We start from the raw sequence: 24,981 nt of genomic DNA on the forward strand, positions 1-24,981 counted from the left end.
GATCATTTGATAGACTCGTGTCAACACAACAACCTGAAACAACGGAGTTCACAATGGACTTTCGCAAGAGCAGGCCGGAACACTACCACCCTATGAACATCGAGAGAACACCAGGGAGAGAGTGGGCAGTTTTAAATATCTGGGGGTGCACATATCTCAGGACCTGAGCTGGACAACAGTAAAAAAGGCTCGCCAACTCTTGTACCATCTCAGGCGACTGAGAGACTTTAGACTCTCACCCCAGGTCCTGAAAAACCTTTTACACCACTGAGAGCGTCCTGACCGGCAGCATCACAGTGTGGAGGGGAGGCTACACTGAGCAGGATTGCCTGGCTCTCGGGAAAGTTGTCCACTCGGCAGAGAGGATTCTGAAGATCAGTCTCCCTAAATTGGATGACATTTACACTCAAATTTCGGCACAGAAATGCCGACGCAGGGCAGTGAAGATCGTGAAGGACACCAGACATCCTGATAATAACCTGTTCTCCCTGCTCCCATCAAAGAGGATGTTATACTGCATGATTAAATAAACTAAAAAATAAACTAAACTAACTAACTAAATGTATCTCCTGTGCCTCATGGTAAGAAGGTCTAGGGTACCATTCTCTAGCCTTGTAAGATCTTCGCGTAAGACTGCATTTTCCTATCACAACTTAGTGTTTTCTCCCCTAGCACTACAAGAAGCACCTTCTGGTAGCAGGACTCCACTGAAAATGGGGGTTTGGTTCTCAATTGGCCTTTATTGACCACTTTAAAGCTAAATCAATTGGAAAAAAGGGTAAAAAGTATAGACATTAAGTAATTATGTTCAACTTTCTGATGACCCACAATGCAGATGATGTCGCAACATGGCAAAAGAAGCCAAATGAGTGTCAGCTGTGAATTATGGCTCGAGCTGTTTCCGCCAATGTGTGGATTATCTCTTACAACGCACTCCTGAAATTACAAATCGAAAAGCTCAGTACTGGTGCAATCTCCCAGACGTTGCCTTCTATCACAGGGTCTCACTCCGCGGCCCCCCTGCAGTCTAAACAATCCCCTTTTGTATTATGGCATCTCTCCTTCACAGCTTCACCTCTCACCTCTCCGTCTCCCCACCGGTGCGTGCTGCGTATTGTTAACTTTGGCATCTTCAGCCTTCGAAAGATTAAAGACGCTTTCTCACCCCGTCTTCCCCCCCCCAATCCCCCCGTCCGCTCTCCGGTTTCCCCCTCTCTGTCCCGCACATGTCCAATACAGACTACATTCTGCTCATAGACCCAATCTGTTAAAGTCCTTTGGGTCGGGTATTAAGTTATGCCTTTACGGGAAGTCCGATTGTTTTTGCCATATGTTCGGGTTACTGACATTGACAAATATAATGAGGCTATGCTATTCAATGACACCCTCTCAGCGTGTGTCGCACCTTCTGTCATTTTGTCCTATTTTCTGAACAACAACCAAAAAAAAATCAACTTTTTACCATATTTTACGGCAAGCACAGCTGAGGAAAGTTTTATCGCCTTTCTTTCCTCCACACATGGCATCTCTGCATCTGCGCCCACCCCCTCCCCAAATGGTGTCTCTTTGGCAGATGTATCTCGACAGCGGTGAAAAAAAACCAAAAAAAACATCGGGCCGTAAAGTGCGAAGTTATCAGAAGTTTTTTTTCCACGTCGGGCTGCCATAAATTGATGCTGACGTTTTGAGCACACTCTTTGTAGTCCACGGTTTACCGGTTGCGTTATTGCTTTTTCTGAAGCGCACACTTTTGGAGCGTGCTCTTGGCTTGCGCTGTTTTGCTAAATTGACCAAAAAAACATTTCAGGGAATTTGGTAATCATTTTCTCCAATGCTTAACAGCTTACGATTTCTGTCAAGAAGTCATCCATGGGAATCAAAACGTTGAACTGTTTTCACTTCCAGCTTGTTCTTCTCCTATAAATACCCATTTTGATACAATAATAGCAGTCAATGTGGCGGGTTATGGATGGAACATATTGCTCTTTTGGCTGTGATGTTGTTGCACTAAACAAAATTTGGGAAAGTATCCTCCAAACAACATCTCATCTTGGATACAAACATGAATCTATTACAGCTTGAAGCCTGTACAATCTGTCCGGCGTTTCTCTCTTTGCGTTTCTTGGAATCCCAACGTGACAGGCTGTCTCCGTGATAAATGCTTTCGGAATTAATGCAGCCGCCATCCGAGCAGAAAGGGTAGCACCGGCGTAGCATCGCAATTAAGTCCACAATAAGCACAAAAGGGAGTGTCGAGAGCGGAGACGGCGTGTGTGAGATCGCTACAGCTGATGCCACTCCACTTACATCCCGCACACGAGGCGGGCCAGAGGAGCTGGTGCATGCGTTCAAGAGGCTTCTACAGAGCAACGCTTCAACACATAGATGATGAGGTACAAGCGCGGAGACCAGATAAAGCGTACATTGAACATACTTTGAGACAAGAGCTGCTCAGAATCGGTCTGGTTATGGACGTATGGAACATGTAATGGGTTCTATTATTCAAAGAAATGCGGGAAATCCAAAACAGAGAGTCAGTAAACAGGATTACACAGAGTCTTGTGTGAAGGAAGAGAAACCCCTTTGATGAGGAAATAACATTATAACATGGCAAAAAGAGCGAACAAAGTTGATTTTGCTTGATATGGCTCTTCCTACCCACCGCCTTAACTGAGCACATCTTCTCCAGTTCTGCTTTATCCGAATCGAAAAAACTTCTGTACTGGAGACTTTACAGCAGGGGTAGGCAACGTCAGGCTCGGGGGCAAAATTCGTCCCTCCAGCATAAAACCTTTGGCCCCCAAGAGAATTTTGAAGAAACAGTTATTGATAAATCAGAGACCAAATACGTGAAAAGGACTCTGTCAGTATTTTCAAATTTCCCAGCAAAACACCCCATTAGGTCTTATATTATGTGCAAAACTTATATTTGTAGAAAAATGGTGCTTTACTTTGGGCTACAATAGTGGGTTTCGGAAAATCGGCCCTCCATGACACAAACTTGCCTAACCCCTGCTTTACAAGCCCATATAGGCCAGTGTAACCTCTTACTTGAAAGCTGTAAAGTTGATCTTAAGAGATCTTTTCCTCACATTGTCTCCTTTTAATCACTTTTTTTTCCGTGTTTTTGTTGCTTTCTCATCACTTTCTAAAATTTCTTTTTTCTCTTTTTTTCTTTTTTTTCAATGCTTTTTTGCTGTGTTTTCATCCGTTTTTTTGTGGCTTTCATGTTGCTTTTCCATCAATCTCAAAAGTTGTGCTTTTGTTGTTTTGTTTTTTGTTTACTTTTCCAGCATTTTTGTCTCCATTTTGCTTTTTTCGAGAAGCTTTTCGATTTGGGTAAAGCCAAACTGGAGAAAATGTGCTCAGTTCAGGTGTGGGTTAAGAGGTTAAAGTAGCATTGGTATTTTGGGCTAATTTTCTTAATTATCATAATTGTTGATGATCTTTACATACCTTCTCCCCTATTTCTCCCTTCCGTCCATCCTCGCCCATGTCGCCCTGTGATGACACACACATAAAGATCCATAATTAGACGACGTCATGCTGGAAACGGTGCTCGCCTCGATTTCTACCTGAACTTACTCGCTACAGCCGCCCACAGCCAAAGACAGCACATTATGTTTGATGCATCTGGCTCCTCGCATACTTACAAAGCTCTGGAGTGAAAACTTCGAGCATGAAACTTGAGTTTTATTGCAGTTCCTGGCAACTCGGTTAGCTTTTCAATTTGAATAAATCCTGATGATTTTATATTAGGAAGATGATAAGTGTATTAAATCATGAGCTGTACTAATCTGACATCATGGCTGGCGCTGAATGCGAGCTACTGCTGCAAGGCGCACCGTGACTTTTTTATGAAGTTTTTTTTTTTTTTTTTACTGTTTTCAATGTTAGAGTCCACTTCGATTAATATTCATGATGACGCACGACTTCAGCAGGAGCCTCACTTTTCTATTTTCATCATGTTTCAGGCAGTCTAGCTTCATCTGTTCAAAGAAACAAGTCACATATATGTATATTTTGTTGGTGGCGTTGTGGGGCAGGCAGCCGGTATACAGGGATTCAATTCAGCCCTACTTCACTTATTTACAAATTGCTACAGATAAGTATAAATCTTGCAGACAGCACTAGTCCATAGACATCTTTGACTCACCAGCGGTCAGAACTTTGGGCGCTCGGTAAAAGTCAAGTCATTTTATGTCGAAAGCTGCTCAAACACTGGGGGGATCTCGGGCTCACGCTTAGAATAATGTTTAGAGATGAGAGTTAGCACGTTACCTTTTCACCTCGATCTCCCATTTCGCCCTGTCGGGAAAAAGAAGCACGGATTAGGGACAATCTCATGTGTGGGATCTAACAACCATTGGGTCATATGGAATATCAAGGGCAATGTACGTACAGTATTATGGGACAAAAAAAGAAGCAGGGAAGAAAAGCCTTGACAGAGGTGGAAGATTTCACCAATTAACCTCTCAACCCCCGCCTGAACCGAGCACATTTTCTCCAGTTTGGCTTTAGTGCCAAAAAAGGGTAAAAAAAAAATGGTTAAAAAAAAGAAAAAAAGACAAAAAAAAAGGGTAAAAAAATTGCATCAAATGGGTCAAAAAGCGCATAGAAGTATCAAAGAAGTGTCAAAAAAACAACAAAAAATGTAAAAAAAAAGCAAAAAAAAACGTTTAAAAAAAAGGATCAAAAAGGCGCCAAAAAAAACAGTAAAAAAGAGTCAAAAAATTGTCCAAAAAAGCGTCATAAAAGGTAAAAAAAAAACGAAAAAAAGTGTAATAAAATCTTCACTGTAGAGAGCCAAAAAGGGTAAAAAGAGGATCAAAAAGAGTCAAAAACGCATCAAAAAAGTGTCAAAAAGTACAAAGTTGTGTCAAAAAAACGTTAAGAAACCTTGACAATAAAGCGCCAAAAAGGGTAAAAAAAAAGGCATCACAAAAGGCATCAAAAAGGCATTAAAAGGCGTCAAAAGGGTCAAAAAGCATCAAAAAGGTCAAAAAGGGACAACAGCTTCTGGACTATAAGCTTTAAACTCCAGTCAAGGAGCTTTAACATTTGGGTAAAGCTGAACTGGTTGAGGTGGGGGTTAAGGGGTTAAAAACCTTCAAACACGACTACACTTACCAGGGCTTGGCATTTGCATTCAAATTTCAATACCCTTAATAAAATTTCTTAAATCAATCACAGCCAAAAGAGAAATGTACAAGTGTTTGAATAGTTGGTGTTAATGCCCTTACTCATCCAGCATAAAATAATGTAACAAAAAAATGCAAATAAACACATTTCAGAGGTGTACTATGGCAGGTACTTGAGGCAACACACACCTAGGACGTGCTGAATGAAATTTCAACACAACACTATGAAATGGGACGGTGAAAATGCCAGAAAAAACAAGTTTGATGTCGGGGCAGGGGTGAATTGGGGTTCAAGATAAAATTGGTCAGACGGCAGACCTTGGATCCTGGGATACCGTCCATCCCTGAGAAGCCCATATCCCCCTACGGAGAGCAGAACATAACACACAGGGCTGTTTCAACAACTCTCTGATGCCGGGTCGGGACATTGTTTTTCCTCAAAAGCTTCAGATAACCTTTTGACCTTTACTGAGGGGGGGTTACTCTTATGGCACAGGTGTTGCACATTTTCACTCCACTTGACAACGAAAGAGCTCTCAGCACATTGAAAACGGATTGTCGCGGTTATGAACCAACGCTAAATTAATCCCATAAAATTCAATAAAACCGCATGAGAAATTACGGCGTATAAACAAACTGATTAGGGGCTTAATTATCTTTGGTTCGAACGGGGATATGCAGGGGGGGGAGAAGTAGAAAGTCGAGTCCGGGTGCCTGCGGTTAGTTCGAGCTTGTGGGTAGCATGACTTCAAACTGACAAACAGACCTCAAGTGAGTTTGATGCCAAAGACAATTAACCTTTTGACCTTTTCAAACCAGCCACGACAGCAGTGAGAGCGGAGAGAAACCAATGCGGCCGGTGAACGAATACAAACGTCTGCTGGAGTCAATGCTGAGGGTTTTTACAATTAAAGAAGATACATGATTCTGGCAACAACTAAGCCTCTAAAGCTGAGCACAGTTTCTTCAGTTTGGCTTTGCCCAAATCTAAAAGCTTCTCGGAGAAAAGAGTTGAAAATAGATAGAAATGAGGATGAAAATGCAACAAAACAGTAACAAAAATGTGACAAAAAAGTGACAAAAATGTGTGACGAAAACGCAACAAAAGAGCAACAAAAATGTGACGAAAAATGTGACGAAAAAGCAATGGAAAAGTCACAAAAATGAGTGATGGAAACGTAACAAAAGAGTGACAAAAACTTGATGAAAAAGCGACAAAAATGTGTGACAAAAACGCAACAAAAGAGCGACAAAAATGTGATGAAAAAGCGACAAAAATGTGTGACAAAAACGCAACAAAAGAGCGACAAAAATGTCATGAAAAAGCAATGGAAAAGTCACAAAAATGAGTGATGGAAACGCAACAAAAGAGTGACAAAAACTTGATGAAAAAGCGACAAAAATGTGTGACAAAAGTGCAACAAAAGAGCGACAAAAACTTGATGAAAAAGCGACAAAAATGTGTGACAAAAACGTAACAAAAGAGCGACAAAAATGTGATGAAAAAGCGACAAAAATGTGTGACAAAAACGCAACAAAAGAGCGACAAAAATGTGATGAAAAAGCAATGGAAAAGTCACAAAAATGAGTGATGGAAACGCAACAAAAGAGTGACAAAAACTTGATGAAAAACTGACGAAAATGTGTGACGAAAACGCAACAATAGAGCAACAAAAGAGTGACAAAAACGAGACAAAAACGCAATGGAAAAGTCCCGAAAATGTGTGACGAAAAAGCAACAAAAGAGCGACAAAAGAGCGACAAAAACGTGACGACAAAGCGAGGGAAAAGTGACAAAAATGTGTGACAAAAATGCGACAAAAAAAGCAATGAAAAAAAAGTGAAATGAAGACAAAGTGAAGAAACAGATCGGTTGAGATGAGTTTTGTCGGTCTTACCTTTCAAACGAGGCGATACTATAGGCTGTAAACCTTTAGATTTGGGCAAAGCCAAACCGGAGAATGCACCTAGTTAAAATAATGACTTCTACTCCAAATATAAGCACAACTGTGTATTCGGACAAGCATACACTGTTCTCTTTCCATTGATGTCTGGACTAGATTTCATACATTTTCACTTGATCAAAAAAAAAAATTGCATTACGTCTTTTTTTAGCATCGCCTCAAAAGTCCAGCGCACTCCTATCACCTATCAGCTCACATATGGAACTGCTCCACATGATGACATTTTGTGATTACCGCAGTCTACGGGGGTGCGTATCTATGTTTGATCAAAATGCTGCGTGCCAGTTACAGTGCCCCAGCTGGTATAGGCGACCCCGGCTATATTTTTGGAGTTCGACTTTCTGCATGAGTGACACCTACATACCGTGGCAGATTGTGTTTTATAACGGCGCTGGGCTTCTATTTCATGGGCGCGGGGCAAAATGCACCCCCATAGAGGTATAGAAATGTTGGCTTTTTCACTCTAAAAATGAAACCTATCTACTCTGGTTCCCATTACAACCATCCATCCATGTCCGCCACTCTCTCTCCCCCGTCCGTGTTTAAGATTAACCAAGATGGCGCCTCTCGTTCCGTTTTCCTATTCGCTCTTGTCACGTTCTGCGACAGCTCGGCGGAGAAATACACCCTTTTACCTCTTCGTGTGATTGTGTCGCATGCAGTTTGCAGAACATTTTAATATAGAAATGAGCCGGAATTGTGTCATTTAGGGCCATTTTGCGGTTCGGACTTGACTCGATGGAGCCGAGGGGATTGCGAGTGAATGGGAGAGTGGTTTGAAATTGTCAGAAGGCATGGGCTGGACATTCCTGGTTTTAAAAAAAAAAGCCTTTGTCAAAGAAAATTATAGCCAGTTCTTTTAAAGTTCGTGTGAGTGGTTCATCGACTCTCACCTTCTGTCCGTCCACACCTGGGATACCTGGAGGCCCAAATGAACCCTGGGGGGAAAAACAAGTTCAATATGGATATATTATTCATGCAACCAGGGACTGCAGATAGAAACAAGCTATTTGGCTGTAATCTGGTGCAAAGCATATCTGTCTTTGAGCTTAATGTCTGCACTGTCCCTTCAATAAAGACTAAACTAAACAAAACAATAAAGGTCAAAGTATGGTAATGGTATTGCTCAATGGACTCATTATGACCACTGATGGTGAAGTGAATGGCACAGCTTAAGTGATTATCCGGTTAGTTTATGTTTTAGAAGTTGGCAGGGTTGGCAGAGCCATTTTTAATGTCCAAATACTATATTAAAATGCCACGATGGCAAAAAAAACAAATCTGTACATATTTCTTAAGATTTGCAAGCATTTCATCAAACAAAGGAATGAGGTGAAATGTTGATAGTCAAAAGCAAATTGGACACAAAAAGTGACTTTTGAGCGTAACATTTTGGACAATTTCTGCCATATTTACATACCAGTGCACACACAATATGTACACATTACATCAATACATCAATATATATACTTTATCTATGTAGGATGTAGTATACATATGGGAAACAAATATCACAGTCAGTCTAAAGAGGGAAAACTTACTTCTCTGACTTCTTAAGAGTCAAAAACATTCCATTGAACAGAGGAATGAGGGGACATTTTGATATTCAAAAGCAAATTAAACACAAGCAACTTTTGAGCAAAAAACTGCAGCTGGATTGGTGATGTGACATTCATGATCAATCGGCTCTTTTGAACGGCAAAAAGATCTTTTTTTCAGTCAATTTTATCCAGAACTCCCTCAAACAAACTCAAGGCCGGCCCAACAACCTGGAACAGGCAAAAGCTTTTTGCACTTAAGTCAAAGCTAAAAGTAATTAGTCAGAAAATTGCTGCCTCTTTTTATTAGTTGTGGCACAAGATTCACAAACAAATAAATAAATAAATAGATAAAGATCAGTCCCGTTGTAATTATTTAAATCAGAAAGTGTGTCCTTTATTGATAGCGTCTTAGATGTTGTGTGTTATCTGGCTGCTGTTATTAAAATTTCATATTTAAAAGAGCCCAAAGACTTGGCTGCCAGTAAAGAGCAGCGCATCACGCCACTAATTCATAAAAAATGGGAAAGTGGGGGCGCATAAGATATTGATCAAGCTTGAGAGATCAGTTGTGAGAATAAGCTCCACTAAACTAACACAAAACATTGATGAAAGGGGTGACAAACATTAGTGTTCTTGTCTTTTTTCCATGTGATATATGCCATCACAGCCTATATGTAAGCCCAATTCGGCCTTCAGGTCACACAATGCCCCTATAGCTGCTCTCCAATACACCAGTCTAAACAGTTCCAGCTAATGTTACTTAATCTCTGTTAGTTAAGAGTTTTAGCACATACTTAGCTTAGTGGTTTTTGCCAGGTGGTGAAACAGCACACGTTTCCAGCACCGTTCATTCACATTACCGAGCTGGTCATAATGTTCTGCCTGATCAGTGTACATTGGACTCGCCAACCCAGACATAAACACAGTCCGGACAGGTTGGCTCGAACATACGTGGCTTTTAACAGTCCACAGAAGCAGCCTGTCTATTGTTCACTCTCCTGCACTTCATACACACAGTCCTACCAGTATAAATATCCCCTGTCATATTTTAGGCTCTGCGAAGTTACGGCCGATAGCAGCAGCAGCAGCAGCGGGCCGTAGACTGGGGGATTCGGGTGAAATTTTGCTGAGTTTCAAAGCGGGATTTGAAATATGCAATATATTTTAGCGACTCTCTGGTCTCTAGTTTGCAGTAAACATGTTCTAACAAGCTCGTGGTTTGATTTCATTGGCATTTTACCCCTTTTCATAATATAAGAGACTTATTATTACCACAGTTCACAAATATAAATCACTGTAGGTCTGTGGTGGATTTTGAAAATGCTTCAGCTTTATGTATTTATTTAACCCTAATCCTAATGAGAACTATTATGGCATCTGTACTGGGTTGTCTTAGTGTTGAGGACGTTTCTACCGAGTAAGTAGGAAGATTAAAACGACTTTTACTCATTATTTTGTCTTTGTAACATTATGCACACGCTGGGATTTGAAGTCAAAGATCCAATACTGAATATACATATGAGTTGGGCACCGTCCTTCTATTTATCCAACTCTAATGAAAGCAATTTGCAAAGTGCGAGCTCTCTCTTGATTCCACGTCCTCAATCAATCACTGGCTTTGCAAAAAAACAAATTAGTCAAATAGCGGGCCTTCTGTGCGAGACACCAGCACGTCTAATTGCGCTTCGCCTGCGGGCCTGGCGTGTATGAGTCATTAACACTGCAGCGTGTCATCGATGACCCCCTCCTCGCCCCCCCCCACACACACACACACACCGACGGGACGGCCCAGACAGGAAGCGCGTGATTGGGTTACACTGAACAAACACTGGCAGCTACCTGACGGCTGGATATGGCTTACATCTGTTCTCCACATCAGCCTCTCTCTCTCTCTCTCCTCCATCTCACTCTCTTCTCTATCTCCCTTTTCTCTTTTCCACACCTTCTCATCTATTGACTTGCCCTGGCTGTGAGCCTTTCGCGGCTAATCTCCAGGTAAACAAATTCCGGCGCCTTTTTCAGCTGTTAATGGGCTGTTGAAGTCTAATGAAAGCCCAAACACTTTCTGTTTTGCTAAAATAAGCAGGTTATGTTGATATTCGTGGCCACTATAGAAACAGATAACAGTGGGAAAGTATTGGGAACAAGATGTTGACCTTACCTTGATTCCGGGCGGCCCCTCTGGTCCCTACAAAGGCATAAAGTACATGTCAGATTGAGAAAGCTTGGAAACCATTAAAGGGACATTTCAGGATTTTATCCAAAGTGTTGTTGACTTCTAGAGATTTTTTTAAATTTTTTATTCATGCGGTCCTTATATTTGAAGAGTTTATTGGTGCTAGGCTAGTGCATGTCTATGGTAACTAGTAGCCTGCGTTAAAAACAATCTGACCTAAGCAGAGTGCACCTGAGGCAAATCACTTATAACACCAGACTACTGATATAAATGTCTGTGTTGACTGAATCATGTTTTTAAATATAACCATTTTGCATTTAAAAGAACTTACATTTGAGTAGCATCAGCTTCCTGGTCGCAAGCTACGCAGCTGTGGAGTGATCTGCTAGGTTACCGCATCTACAGTAGTTTGTTTACCTGAGCCCGGCATTACTACACGTGGGATTCACAAAGGAGCTTTCTACAAATCAGACATGGCAATGTTTGGAGGACGACCCCATGATTTTGAAGAGGTTTTTTTTACTAGTTACCATAGACATGTGCTAGCCTAGCACTACCACTAAACTCTTCAAATATAAGGACTGCATTAATAATAATAAAAAAAATCTCCAGAAATCAACAACACGCTGTATAACTAGGAAATGAGGCCCTATGTCAAAAATCCTGAAATGTCCCTTTAAGTAGTGATATGACAAATCCTTGTTTTACAAATGAGTAAGTATTACTATCTTCCTTATTGAACAGCACAATAAAACGTCCCAGATCAGGGCAATGAAAAACAAAACTTCTGAAATTGAATTTTCCATTTGTCGGACTCGGTCTACTCCCCAGTCTACTGTCCAACATTAAAAGAACTCCATTACTTCGCTGAAGTGGGCAAATCACAGAAGAGAGACAGTATTACAGGTTACTGCTAAAAAGCAATCTGCATTTAACTCTAGTCAGATGTGTTTGGGAGTTAAGTTTCACTTTGTGTGCAACAAATGCCCCATCAGACTCGATCTATTTATTCCTTTTCCTCTTTCTGTACACATAGTAATTTTACGTCGACTTAATGTCCTTATAAGATGTCCTTGAAGAGCTTACACCAAAAGGGCCTCACAACAATGCAATGAAATAAGACTTCTAGCAGGATAGATGTCTCCCCAGTGCTTCAGGAGTGGCCATCTTGGCTCCACTGGTCTCATTCGCAGTGGCACAACAGCTCATCAACACCTTTATCCTTGGCTGCCATGACACATCGTGGTGGCCAATGGTTATCTCACTGATGACTGCCGAAAACTACGCCATTTGGCTCATCAGCAGCCCGTGCGTGTCCAGACCCTGCCCCACGCTTTTCTAATCCTGTCATCCCACTCGTGGTGATACAGTAAAAATGGCAAAGAACCAAATTTGTTTCCCATGTAAAGGAAGTGAATCATATAAGGACACAATCAGGGTGAAAAGTCTGACTGTCAAAGTGGATTTCAGTGAAAAGCTGCACTTTAGGGGTGGCCAAGTAACCAAGTGTCCAAGCGCATGTTTGGCTTTGGTAAAAGGACAAAAATAATGACCGCTGAAAACAGAAGTGTCTGCACAATGTTCACACACATTTTTCCCATAATCCTCTTTGAGAATTAAAAACTTTCCGTCTAAAGTAAACTATTCACTTTGGGTTGAGACAATCACCATGAATAATTCTGATTATGTGCTCTCTTCTAAAAAATATGAAAGATTTCTACTTTTTCCGATTTTCCATGGTTATGTGAACCTTGGCTTTCTTAGTTTGTACTTTCTAAGCTCCTCCAAAACTTTCCTTCCCAGTATACAAGCCACAACTAAAAGTTCTCACATTTGGGGAAATTGCCCACACAGTTGCCATTTCACAGCGGATTTCACTCGCACTTCGACGAAAACCTCCGAGAACAGCTTCCATTATCTCAGACCAACAAAAGAATAGGGTTTTCCTCTGCTCGACTTTAACGGCCTTTGTTAGCGATCCTCGGTACGCCTTGGTAAACATCTTTATGGGGCTCTAGGTATGTGGGAGCATGTGCCACTCGCCTGTGCACTAATTAGCTTGGCTACATCTGAGAGCACTCAAGGGCTACTGCCTGGAAGAGGAAGTCATTCACAAAATCCCGCCTTGGACCGTGACATTAATGGAAATGCAAGAGAAACAGCTTCACCATGGGACAGATATATAGGGCTTTTGTGTGTTTTCTGCACTACAACACGGATAGGATGATGGTACTTTCTCCTTCCCATTCCCGTCATGTGAGGCACCTATTGTTATTTCCAAACACCGATCTTTAAACAGCGTAAAAATTAAGTCTTGCTTTATTTTCCTTTTGACCTTCCAATCAAGTAAATGTACTCCTGTTGAATGAGAGAAAATGCTTGTACTACTGCTTCCACTACTACTACTACTACTACTACGAATAAATCTGACAGCATTTCAGGATCGGACAAACGGAAGTCAAGAGCAATTGAGGAAATCCTGACTTGGACCTCGACGTTGCCAAGTTCAAAAGTCCTCCTCGGCATCAGCAACCCTTGACCATCTATTACAAGGGATTTTCAAATGTGCAGTGTCGTCAAAACTATTCAGGCCTACAGCAGGAAGCACTACATGCCCGAACCTTTCATTCATTCGGGAAACAAACAATTGAGCTGACAGTCCGGTCCCCCTCCCACACTCGAACTCTCCTCAGCTGAAGTACTTCCTCAGAGTACCTTACGAGGCATTTGCAGGAGAAATATTTGTTCTGATCAAAGCAAAGAACAGCTCGAGATTTGGAGAGTATTGGTCAAAGCCTGCTGGACTTTCGGCAATATCATAGCTTTATTGACGTTGTCTTACAATATAATCACCAATTAAAGAAGGACATGAGCGAGGAATGGTGCTCTTAAGCTGGTCTATTAGAGGTGTGGGTTACAATAATATGGAGCTTACTGTACACAGAACCCGCGGCTTACGAATCATTGCTACACGAGCTTTTGATCGGCGACCTGTCAAGAATAACAAAGACTACAGTTAACTGGAAAAAGTTATACTATTTTGACTAAAGTATATACTGTAAAAAGTGGTGCAGTCAGTCTGATTTGAAGCATTTTACATTATTATTCTACACTTTGTTTTAATCATTCCATAATTATTTAATCATTCCATAATTATTTACTATCACTTTTACTATCAAATGAAGAACCACATGAGAAGGATAATATCTTTGATATATAGACAGAGGAAAAAGAATGACAAAGAACTTTAAAGGGACTTATACGGAGTTTAAAAATGTTAAAATTATGTATTTTCCTCCCACTACATGTTCCAGCCATAATGTGTAGAATGAGCCGAGATCTGGACACCACAACTGCCTCTAAAATCCTGCACTGTCACTCAAAACGTTGTTACTTTGGATCCGAAGTGCCGTCATGCACAAGCTTAATATAGGAGCTGCAGTTACATGTATGGCCTGAGGTGGCAGTAGTGAGTATAAAATGGCCAATTTGCATCTAGCCTCTTTAAAATGTGGAGAAAAATATTTTTTTATTGTATCCATTATATAACTTTGTCTTGAACCCTTTTCTTTGTTTTATCAGTGGAAGTTTTTCCATCATGGTGCTTTTTTCCACCCAAAGGAACACTCTTTCTACAACGTATAAAATCCATTGTTAATTGTCTAAGAGGCTGCCTCAAATGTTTGCAAACTAGAAGAGCCAGAACCCAGAAGAAACTAATGAAGCTTCTTGATTAATTCAAAAACAACTTAACTATTTGAAAAGAGCCTTGTATTGTACCAATCTGTAAAGGTATATTTTAAACAATTAAATGGAAAAATATAATGTTTTCTTAACCATCACAAGTAATGTTTCAAAACAACTATTTGTACATCTATATCTATAAACCATCCATGACCATCTGTCTTGATATTAAAAATGTACTCTTTATTTACATACCACAAAGAAAAGCTTCGTTTTGCACGAATTTCTATTGTCATAAGAAGGTATTATAAAAATACATAATAAAAAAGTATGCATTTCTCTAAAGAATAGCACATTTGTTTACAGAAAAGTTACTGTACATACATTTAAAGCCTTCTGTTGTTTTGGCTCAAGATTAAAAAAACACAACTGCAATGTGGGTACATCCTCCGCTGCAAATGAATAAATCGCTCGGTGAATTCCAGATGCATTGTGGGTCGTATTGATTTGGATATGAAGAAACAGATGCATGTTTTCTGTTATGAATTCTGCAGTGTACACAAGTGGATTTCCATATCTGGCCTTTTTGAAGCTAAACCAAGGCTGCGAGCCACCTTTACTGAGCCGAAGACCCCCTGATTTACCCCAGAGGCCTTATGGCACTGATGATTTTGAATTGAAAATATTTCCTTTCTCTTTTTGTATCCCGCCTCCCCCCACCCACAAGAGCTTAATCCCCCTAACCAGCTCCATATGTCCCGGGACGACGGCTGCTGGAAAACTTTTGGAATCTGCCTTTTGCTGTTGTAACAATAGCGTCAGAAAAAATCAAGGAGTTGTGTAAAGTGGGCAAGAGAAAAGTGCATTTTGATGAGGCGCTGACCTTAAAATCCCTTCCTTCGAGATAATTTGTCTAGATCTAAAATATCACAGAATATATAGGCACCTCGAGCGCATAAGGGTCTAATTTGAACTGATTGTCAAGTGTGCGGGCTGAGGCAGGTTTCAGAATACAGCTTTATTCCCTCTCCAGATCCCAAAATAATTGTTTATAAAGAATGTTTTTCTAAATCATTATCTTGTCCTAACAAATTTTACCTCCAAGGAGATCAGTGTTATACGCAGTCGGAAAAACTACTGATACAGAAAGCCTCTACTGCTACCACAACAACTGCTGCTTTTAACTATAACTATACACTTTTCAGAGAAAGATACTTTCATGTCTCTACAGGGAAATCTGTTCTTCACATTTGACCCATCCTTCAAGTTCAGGTGAATGATCACAGTGCAGCAAATGGGACCCATCTCATCCCATCAAATCTTGAGCAAGACTGAGTACTACACTTCTATATTACTTCTCATGCAGCTATTATCACTAAACTCGAACTAGGACTTCTACTCCACCACTGCTGCTTTAACCTCTTAACCCCCGCCTTAACCGAGCAGATTTTCTCTAGTGTGGCGTCAAAATGGCGACAACAATGAGGTGAAAACAGAGACACAAAAAAGACTCAAAAGAGCAGCAAAAAAGTGACAAAAATTAGATGAAAACGAAGATGATAAAGTGACAAAAACAAGTGATGGAAAAGTGACGATAAAGTGACAAAAACAAGATAAAAACGCAACAAAAAAGCCGCAAAAAAGTGACAACAACGGGGCAAAAATGCGAGGAAAAAGATACATTTACATCAGTTTTACAGGTCTTAGCTTTCAATTGAGGCACAGAGCAGAGCTTCTTGAAAAAAAAAAAGCGTCAAAATAGCAACAAAAACAAGAAGAGAAAACGAGGATGAAAACGCAACAAAAAAAGTGACAAAAACGTAACAAAAGAATAACAGTAAAGTGACAAAAATGTGCCGAAAAAGTCACCAAACGCCACAAAAACACAAGGAAAAAGATCTGTTTAAATAAGTTTTGCAGGTCTTAGCTTTCAAATGTGGCGTTAATCTGGCCTAAGATTTTAGATTAGGAGCTTAAGTTGTTCACTACCAATACTGCGATTACTACTACAGCTACTTCCACCGCACGTAACTAGACAGAAGCAAAAGTCAAAGAGTTGCGGGTTAACTGCTACTGGCCGGGAGAAAGTGTAACCCGAGACGCAGTGATTTCATAGTATCTTTATATAACCACTGGGAATCGGACCTGACTAAAAGGTGGATAGATTTCTAAACAATGACATTATTCCTTGTTAAAAGTACATTAGTGTCACACGGTGTGTATACTCGTGAAACTCAATACTTTATCTGCGAAATTACCTGCCGTGCATGGCAAATCTATTTTATTCATAGCCGCACACCGGGGCTCATTTTGAATGGGAGTCTCCATTTGTCTTGCGGGGAGATACTGCAGCTGTCTGGAGTGAGTGGTGGAGTGGCGCTGAGGGGAGTGCACCTGCAGCCACCGGAGATCTGTCAGCAGATTAGCACTCGCAACGGGGAGGTGTCTGGGAAAAAGCCTGGACGCGCATCAGAGGAGGAAGACACCGAAATGTACGGCTACTCCCGCTACTACGACTGCTACACAAACACTGAGCTTCATCCCAGTGCTATTCCTGTCCGAGAGAAATGCCAGATGTAGATAATGGAATAAAATATAGACATTTGACTGCTGCACCTACGACCTAGGGCTGTCACGATAATTACTATATCGACTTATCGTTCAATAAAATGTTCTTTTCTAACTGAAGCAAATTGAGATACATAATATTTCATGTTTATTGTAGCTTGTGTGGTATTTAGGGTTTTGTTTTTGCACTTTTAGAACAAAGGTTTATGTTTTAGAGTTGACAGTATCTAGTATCGTTAGAGTCAATATTATCGTGTATCGCGATACTTTCCTGCCTCAATATATTGAAATTCAAATTTGTTCTCGTGACAGGCCTAGTACTACCACAATTATTACTTCTAAGACAACACCAATGGAATAAAATATAGACATTTGACTGCTGAACTACTACCTACTATCACGATAAATACTATATCGACTTATCGTCCAATAAATTTCAGATAAACGATATATTTTTTGCCTCGATATTTATCGTCTGTACATTTATTAGTATTTCCCCCGTATTTTTTCTTCGCAGAACTTTCTTTTCTAACTGAAGCAAATTGAGTTACATTATATTTCATGTTAACTGCAGCTTGCATGGTAGTTTAGGATATGATGATGCACTTTTAGAACAAAGGTTTTCTGTCATTTTTATGCCGGAGAGTTGACAGTATCTAGTATCGTCAATATTATTGTGTATCGCGATACTTTCCTGCCTCAATATATCGAACTTCAAATTTGTTATTGTGACAGGCCTACTACACCAGAAAGATCAAGATGTGTCCTACTGTACTTGTAAGCTGCTTATACTGTGACTACTACAGGGACAAAAACACAAACTGTCCTACTACTGTATTGTTACCTTTGAACTGCTACTATATAGACTCTGATTTCTGGTATTTGTATTACTGATTACCACTGAAACTGTCAGTACACAGATAAAATGACAAGAAAGAAACTACTGCACAATTGTACTGTCCTAGAGGAGCTCCTGTCCCTCAACTTCCTCTGAACCACCGAAAGGACCAGACACGAAGGCCTCAAAGATCACAGTGTGCAATCACCTTTCACCCTTCCCCGCATATACAGTGCTCGGAGCTGCACTTGTATAAATATACAAGTGTTTTTGGCCTGTCACGCTTTCCGTCCTCCGCTTTCGCCGTGGAATTTTGGCTTCCCTGATTCGATGTAGCTTTTACGAGGAAACTTTAATCAGCTTCTTTATTTGCCGAGCACCACAAGTCGTATCCAGTTGCGGCGAATGGAACTGGCCCCCGCCGCTGTACCCTGCTACTACTACGGTTGGTTTTGTTAAGGAAAACAATCAATTTTCTTGCAGGCATCTCATAAAACGTGCCATTATATTAAGCTTCTGTGTTCCAAAACAGTTGGATGAAAACTAAACACGCATTAGAAGTGGTGGCAGTCTCCTGAGTTGACACTATTGTTAAACTTGTAGACAAAAAAATAATAATAATTGAGAATCTGGAGATTGTTGGCGACTGAGAGAAAATGACTTTTGCTTCAGTCACCCCATTAAATTAAGAAATAAAAAGTAGAATAGACTGCAGATGCAAAACGGAAATAAAGTGAGTGCCAGGCGTTTGACATAATCACACACAAAATCAGTTTGTGTACCAGATGAGCTTCCTGACCGGTCCATTCTTTATTTATGTAGACTCAGAAGCTTGATATCTCATCTGGCATGGGTTAACAGCTTCACTATCTGCCATCTGCCTATCAGTCAAGCTCATCTGAACTTGGGTAAATAAGATCCGAACCTAGACTATAGCTTTTGTATAGAACAAGAAAAAGATGAGTCAGCACATTTTATTACTATTACTTTGTTGGTTAGAAAGTGTAATGTTGATATAAATCAGCTGAAACCACATATACAGTAGATTCACTTCCTGATTGACAACCCTCACTTCCTGATTCACAACCCTCGCTCCCCTTTGCTGAGCAAGTTTCAAGAAAGAGAAAAAGGAGACTATTGTGAAGCTACGGCAAGAGTTTTACTCCACAATGAAAGGATTAAGCTTAGCAAGAGATCGAGAGGGGAGGACAGCACTTCCTGGATACGTACGTTTGTGCATTTGCTTTCATAGCTGCATGGCTAATTTGCATACTGTAGCTTTATGAAACAGCTGTTGAGATAAAATAAGGCTAAATGTTATGGCTCATTTGGGTTTTTCTCTTCAATTGTCTTTATTTGGACACTATGTTGTTGCATATGCAATACAGTAGGTGGCAGCATGCGCTTTTGTTTGCCTGCAGTCTGCCAATAACCTTAAAGAAGAAGAACAGCAGCTGTTGGTGATGTCACTTCCCCTTCCCCCGGGTAAGGACAGTCAAATTGGGCAGATGCTGCTGAAGTTCACTAACTGCATAGAGATCTAACAGTTGACCCCATGAAAGGTTAAGGATCAGGAGCTAGGGTTAGGACATAGAGGCTATAATTTGATGGTTTCGGACGCAGCCAAAGATTACTCAAAGATGCGCAAGTGGCTCCAAAGACAACTCCAGGTATGTTCTTGATGAGAGAACAAAATCCTTTCAAACAGCCACATAGACATAATCAATAAGAGTCATTGTCAAGTCAAAAGTACACATTAAAAACATATCTAAAAAAAGTAGCCCCTATATTTTTAAATCAGCAAAGTCAGTACATACCAATGGCCCTGACTCTCCTGGATGTCCTGGATCACCCTGCAAAAAAGAAAAAAAGCACAGCCATTTCAGCACCAGAGGCCAAAACAGCCTTGCGCGACTTCTAAATTCATTGCAAACTATGCTCATAAAAGTTCATCCAAATTTCTGGTGAGAAGTGCATTTTCCACATTATGGCTAATACAGTAACACGGGGACCCGCGCGCCAAGTGGGGCTTAGCATTGACTGGCTCACGCTCGGGAGTTGGCTATAAGCAGTAATCACGCTGTGCCACCTGTACTACCCTCATACACTCACTGTCTCGGCATAATAACGGGCTGATGATATATTCACTGTGTGCGTTCTGCTCTGGTATTCCTCAATAAAGACGTCAATGGAAGAGACAGAGGAGGCAAGGCATGAAAGAAGAAGAAAGAGTAAGAAAAAGTATGTCAATCATGTACCAAGACTGACCTACATTGCATAATTTTTTAGTAGGTTTTCAAAGTGGACAGGGGTTGTTTTGAGTTGTTTGTCCGAGAAGCTTCTGCGTGTTCATCAGAAGGAGAATCAAGCAGGGATTTCAACTCTCCTCATTTCTGGCGCGGTCCACAAAATAAACCAATGACGCTATTAAAATGTCAAATCCTGGGGAAATTGTTCATGTAAAAGCATTTGGACACGAGAGAGTTAGACGGATTTACCAGCAGTGACCCAGCTGCTAATGGAGTTGTTCCATTCCAGCTGACAATTTGGAAAACCTCTATGACAAATGAAAATCCCTGGACAATTAAGAGCTTGCACAAACAAATAGATCTACAGCAATGATTAGAGAAAAAGTAAGTGTCAATATTATTTTGTTTACTATGTGCACTTTTTAGACCAAACCTAATGGTAAACCTCAGCAAATATTTCATTGACTGTCATTACATCACATCACTGTATCCCAGTCATTCATCCACATTTCTATGCTTTCTGAATGTGATTTACAGCATGGCATATAAACTATGTGCAGTTGTATCGCTCCAACAAGTGAAGTCTAATTTCTTGGAAAAACAACACAACTATTTTAACGCATTTCAGGCAGCCACTGGCAGAACCGAGAACTACACCCATCACTCACTTGGACGCAAACAGATAAACAGCACTTAATTTTTTTTGCACTCAGCGAGATCTGCCAAGGCAATAAAGATCAGCTGCAACCGCTGTGGAGTTTACGGCTCGACGTAATTGACAGGCCTTTTCTGTTTCTTCTTTCTCACACAGGCGCAGAGCACATACATGAGACCAGAGCCAAAGATAGACTTTAAAGAGTGGAAAAAGTTACATTATAATGTGGGTAACAAACGCATAAACATAAATCCATAGAGTGATGTGCGAGTAGGATGCTCTTGTGAAGATGTTAAAGTCAAATTAAAATAGGGTCAAGCCCTGAAGGCCAACAATTCAACTGAGTAGTACACAAATATCAACTAAATACAGTACACACAAATATCTACTAAAGGGCATCGGACAGTCCTGAGCTGAAAAATAACTATGGTTAACAATGACTGGAGGCAACTTTTGTTGGATAGACGCAATGTGTTCTTTCACCTCTTAACCCCCGCCTTCCCCAAGTGTATTTTTTACAGTTCGAATTTACCCAAATCTAAAAGCTTCTTGACTGGAGAGCTAAAGGCCAGTGTAACATCTCATTTGAAAGCTGAGACCTACAAAACTGATCTAAATTGATTTTTTCCTTGCGTTGTTGCCACAGTGTTGTCTCCTTTTGATTGTTTCTTAACGCACTTTTGCCTTTTTTTCCCATGCCTTTTCCTAAATCACTTTTTGTTGCATTTTTGACACATTTTTCAAGAAGCTTTTAGATTTGGGTAATGACAAACTGGAGAACATGTGTAACCTACACAGAACCAGCTAGAACATCAGCATCTGATTTTACACAAATTAACTGATTTAACCTGTACTTACGGGCAGACCAGGAACTCCTCTGGGTCCGTCTTTGCCTGTGTCCCCTGGAGGCCCTCGGGGCCCTGGAGGACCCGGAGGACCGGGCGGCCCTGGTGGTCCGGCCTGGCCCTGGTCGCCCTGTAGGACGCAGACATTAGACATGAGTAGAGTCTGATATTGTTGGATGCACTGAGGCTGGAACCACAGCAGATGAAGAGTAATAATGAGAAAGTGGCTACAGGCTATAGCTTCATTCTAATGTGAGTTCTGACTTATGTTTGACACTAAAACAATAATGATCCAACAGTAATTGATCAGATTTAAGGCTGACGGGTTAATCTTGTAAAATGCATGCAATCCAAAGTAGACTTAATGAGATCAACAGAGGCTGTAATGGACTCAGCACTCAATAGAAAAGGTGCATTTGTCAAACTAAGTGTTCGCCATTATGCCAAAATACACAGTGCGTGTGGGCCATTAATATAATACATGTAATGATGAATATTAAAACAAAACATTAGCCGCTCAATATCAGAGAACATAATAATGTGCCAAGGCAATAAATGACAGAACCATTAAAGCTGGCTCTGACGCAGTGTCTTTAATAATACTAGGCCGTATGTGTGTGAGGTTTACATGCAGACTGCAGACTGAAGATGGCACAGTGCACAGACAGAAGAGACAGAGGAACTACCTTAATGAGCCGTCGCTTTATGAGCTGCTGATCAGCGGAAAGAAAGCCATGATTGATCTTAGGGAAGACCATCTGAGCAGGTGTGAGGTCAAAGATCGCAGGTCAGAGGTGACAGAAGATTGAAGATGCATGAGATCCCAGAAGAAGGAGGAGGAAAGAAACGGGGAAAATAAAGTTTGTTAAAGGTCTTTGTTCATAAGGACTGCAACAGGGCTTTCACAGTGGGACAAATCCGCACTTTTCCACCAAAGAAGCGGTTAAGTGAGGAAGTTTAGACTTATTTTTTGGCATTCAAACCCATAATTACCACCTCAGGGGTGCGAGGGCGCCACAGCTGACTCGCGGTCCCCAGAAAAATGTGAATTTATCCTTTCTGTAAAGCGCTGTTGACATCACGGAGCTGCTGAGTCCGACCCGGGAGCGGCACACACTGCTCGACCCTGGAGTTGAGGCTAATTTCCCGCCTTGTTCCTGTCAATGCCTTCATTATTCTGCTACTGTCCATTGGTATTAAGTGGCTTCATCCATCGCTAAAATAATCCCCAAGAACCAGATCGGTGGATGGAGGGATTTGTGGTGAGCCGTGGGCAGGCGCTGTGCAAAAACACTTGCCACTTTGGTTGTTCCCATTTCGAGTTCCTTCCATTCATTTATGCATTAACGTGCTCAAGCCAGACCATGGATTGGTTTTTGAATGTTTGATAGTATTAAGTTTATACTGTGGTAGCAGTAGCTCAGTTTGTAAAAGCCTTCATTATAAGGTTGGTGGCTTGAACACTGCTACTACTAGGAGGACTAGGGTTGCGTCCTTTTCTAAACTGGTGACCAGGGCTGGGTATCAGAATCGGACAGTAGCTTTTATTTGGTTCATTGTCAGGAGATGCGGTTTGGCTGACGGGTCGGACCGAACAGCCTGGCACCACCGCCACGACAAACCTTCATGGTCAGGATCTGATTGCTGTGCAGAGCAGCCAACGTGGGCAGCCCGGGCAATCCCTGAAGACGACAAACAACACACAATGGCACAGCACGACATGCATTACGTCAAAACATCACATCCACCCCAAAAAAAAAAACATGTTACAAATAGGTTGCGTTCATGTGACATAAGACAAAAGAGTTTATACTTTGAGGCAGAGGACAAGCCACAATTGTTTAGTAGAATTTGCCTTTAAATGTCAAAGTGCTGATGCTTTAACTCTCTACTCAGCCTGCAAAAACCCAAGGTGATTATATATCTGCTTTTTACCACAGGATTAAAAGTAGTTGGCATTATTCAATCACACAGCTATATTCAATTGAAAGAATATACCTGCTGGCCTTTCTAGTTTATGCAAGACATTTTGAAATGTATAGATTAAGGCTGGGATGATCCACTTTTGTCACGATCCAATTCATATCATGATACTCAGGGGCCGATCCGTATTGCGATGCAGTAAGTAATTATAACAAGTGATATGTTTATGAACCAAATGCAATTTGACATTTACTGAAGTGTTTAGTGTTGAAAAGTGCATTTACAAAAGTGCTGTGTAACTGTTACTGGTAAACAAAGTAGTGTATGATTAAAACATGCCTCCAAACACAAGTATTGAAAGCATTGCGATACTTGACAAAGTATCGATACTTGGTATCACAGAACAAAGTATTGCGATCCATGTCCGATGCGATATTTTGTCCCAGCCCTAGTACAGATATTGTATTATTCACATAAAATGTCTCTTTGCATTTGTTTTTAGTAGGCCTGTCATGATAATAAATTTGAAGTTCGATATATTGAGAAAACGATATTATTGACTCTAACGATACTGTCAACTCTCAGGCATTTCATGACCCTTTGTTCTAAAAGTGCATAATCATATCCTAAAATACCACACAAGCTGCAACAAACATGTACTATAATGAATTTGCTTCAGTTAAAAAGTTTTACAAGGAAAGAATAGGGGAGAATGCTAATAAATCTGCAGACGATAAATATCGAGCCCAAAAATGTATCGTCTATCTGTTTTTACTGAAAGATAAGTTGATATAGTAATTATCATGACAGCCCTATTCTTTAGATGATGTTACATAGACATAGACCAAACTCTATGGTCTCTGTCCTTTATCTTATACTGCAATATCACATTCTTGTATGTCATGAACGCAACCTATTGGTGTTAGAATCATTATTAGAGGTCACATGGCTTCACAAACACTTTCGTAAATAACCGAAAGCCAAAACAACATGTAACGCTTGTTTGTTGACGAACGGACAAGGCGTTTACATTTGTCGTGTCCAAGTTTATTTTGTGGCGCTGTGTCCGTCGGTTCAGAGACAAGTGAAGCATTTCCTGTTGCTTCCTCTCCAGTAAACATTGGCCGCGATGACTATCATAAAGCAGACTTTGAGCTAAAACATGACTGTAATTTTGTGTCTTTGAGGACATGAAGAAACCAAGACGGGAATTCAATTAAACGTCTGCCAGTTGTCGCGGTGACAGATGACAGATCTGACCACTAGAAGTGAGCAGTGACATGAAGCACAGAGTGGATGGTTTATAGATGGATGCCAAACCTAATACACATTCTTTTTTTTATTTTAGTAACTTTTCTTCCATTTTGATGATTTTTCGACACACGCTTTGTAAATAC

At 40.7% G+C, this 24,981-nt stretch overlaps 1 protein-coding gene and 1 long non-coding RNA gene across 8 annotated transcripts in view; one reads left to right on the top strand and one right to left on the bottom strand.

Annotated features, from left to right (window-relative positions):
- The window catches only part of col25a1 (collagen type XXV alpha 1 chain), a 52,177-nt gene that overhangs the window by 18,768 nt on the left and 8,428 nt on the right, over nt 1-24,981 (bottom strand). For all 7 annotated transcript variants that reach the window (XR_013794059.1, XM_079580385.1, XM_079580383.1 and 4 more), the window contains exons 3-10: nt 22,348-22,419; nt 21,675-21,791; nt 19,730-19,765; nt 10,808-10,834; nt 7,999-8,043; nt 5,460-5,504; nt 4,282-4,308; nt 3,457-3,501 (exon numbers count right to left, since the gene is read on the bottom strand). Coding sequence is in view for 6 of the 7 variants with exons in the window: in XM_079580385.1 (XP_079436511.1) it covers nt 3,457-3,501; nt 4,282-4,308; nt 5,460-5,504; nt 7,999-8,043; nt 10,808-10,834; nt 19,730-19,765; nt 21,675-21,791; nt 22,348-22,419 (414 nt within the window). In the remaining variant the exon portion in view is untranslated. The remainder of the gene's footprint in view (nt 1-3,456; nt 3,502-4,281; nt 4,309-5,459; nt 5,505-7,998; nt 8,044-10,807; nt 10,835-19,729; nt 19,766-21,674; nt 21,792-22,347; nt 22,420-24,981) is intronic.
- LOC306980883 overlaps nt 1-24,981 on the top strand; it is a 469,430-nt gene that overhangs the window by 3,739 nt on the left and 440,710 nt on the right. The gene's annotated exons all lie outside the window — the stretch shown is intronic.

This window comes from Gobius niger (genome assembly GCF_951799975.1).
Source record: "Gobius niger genome assembly, chromosome: 21".
NCBI lineage: Eukaryota > Metazoa > Chordata > Actinopteri > Gobiiformes > Gobiidae > Gobius > Gobius niger.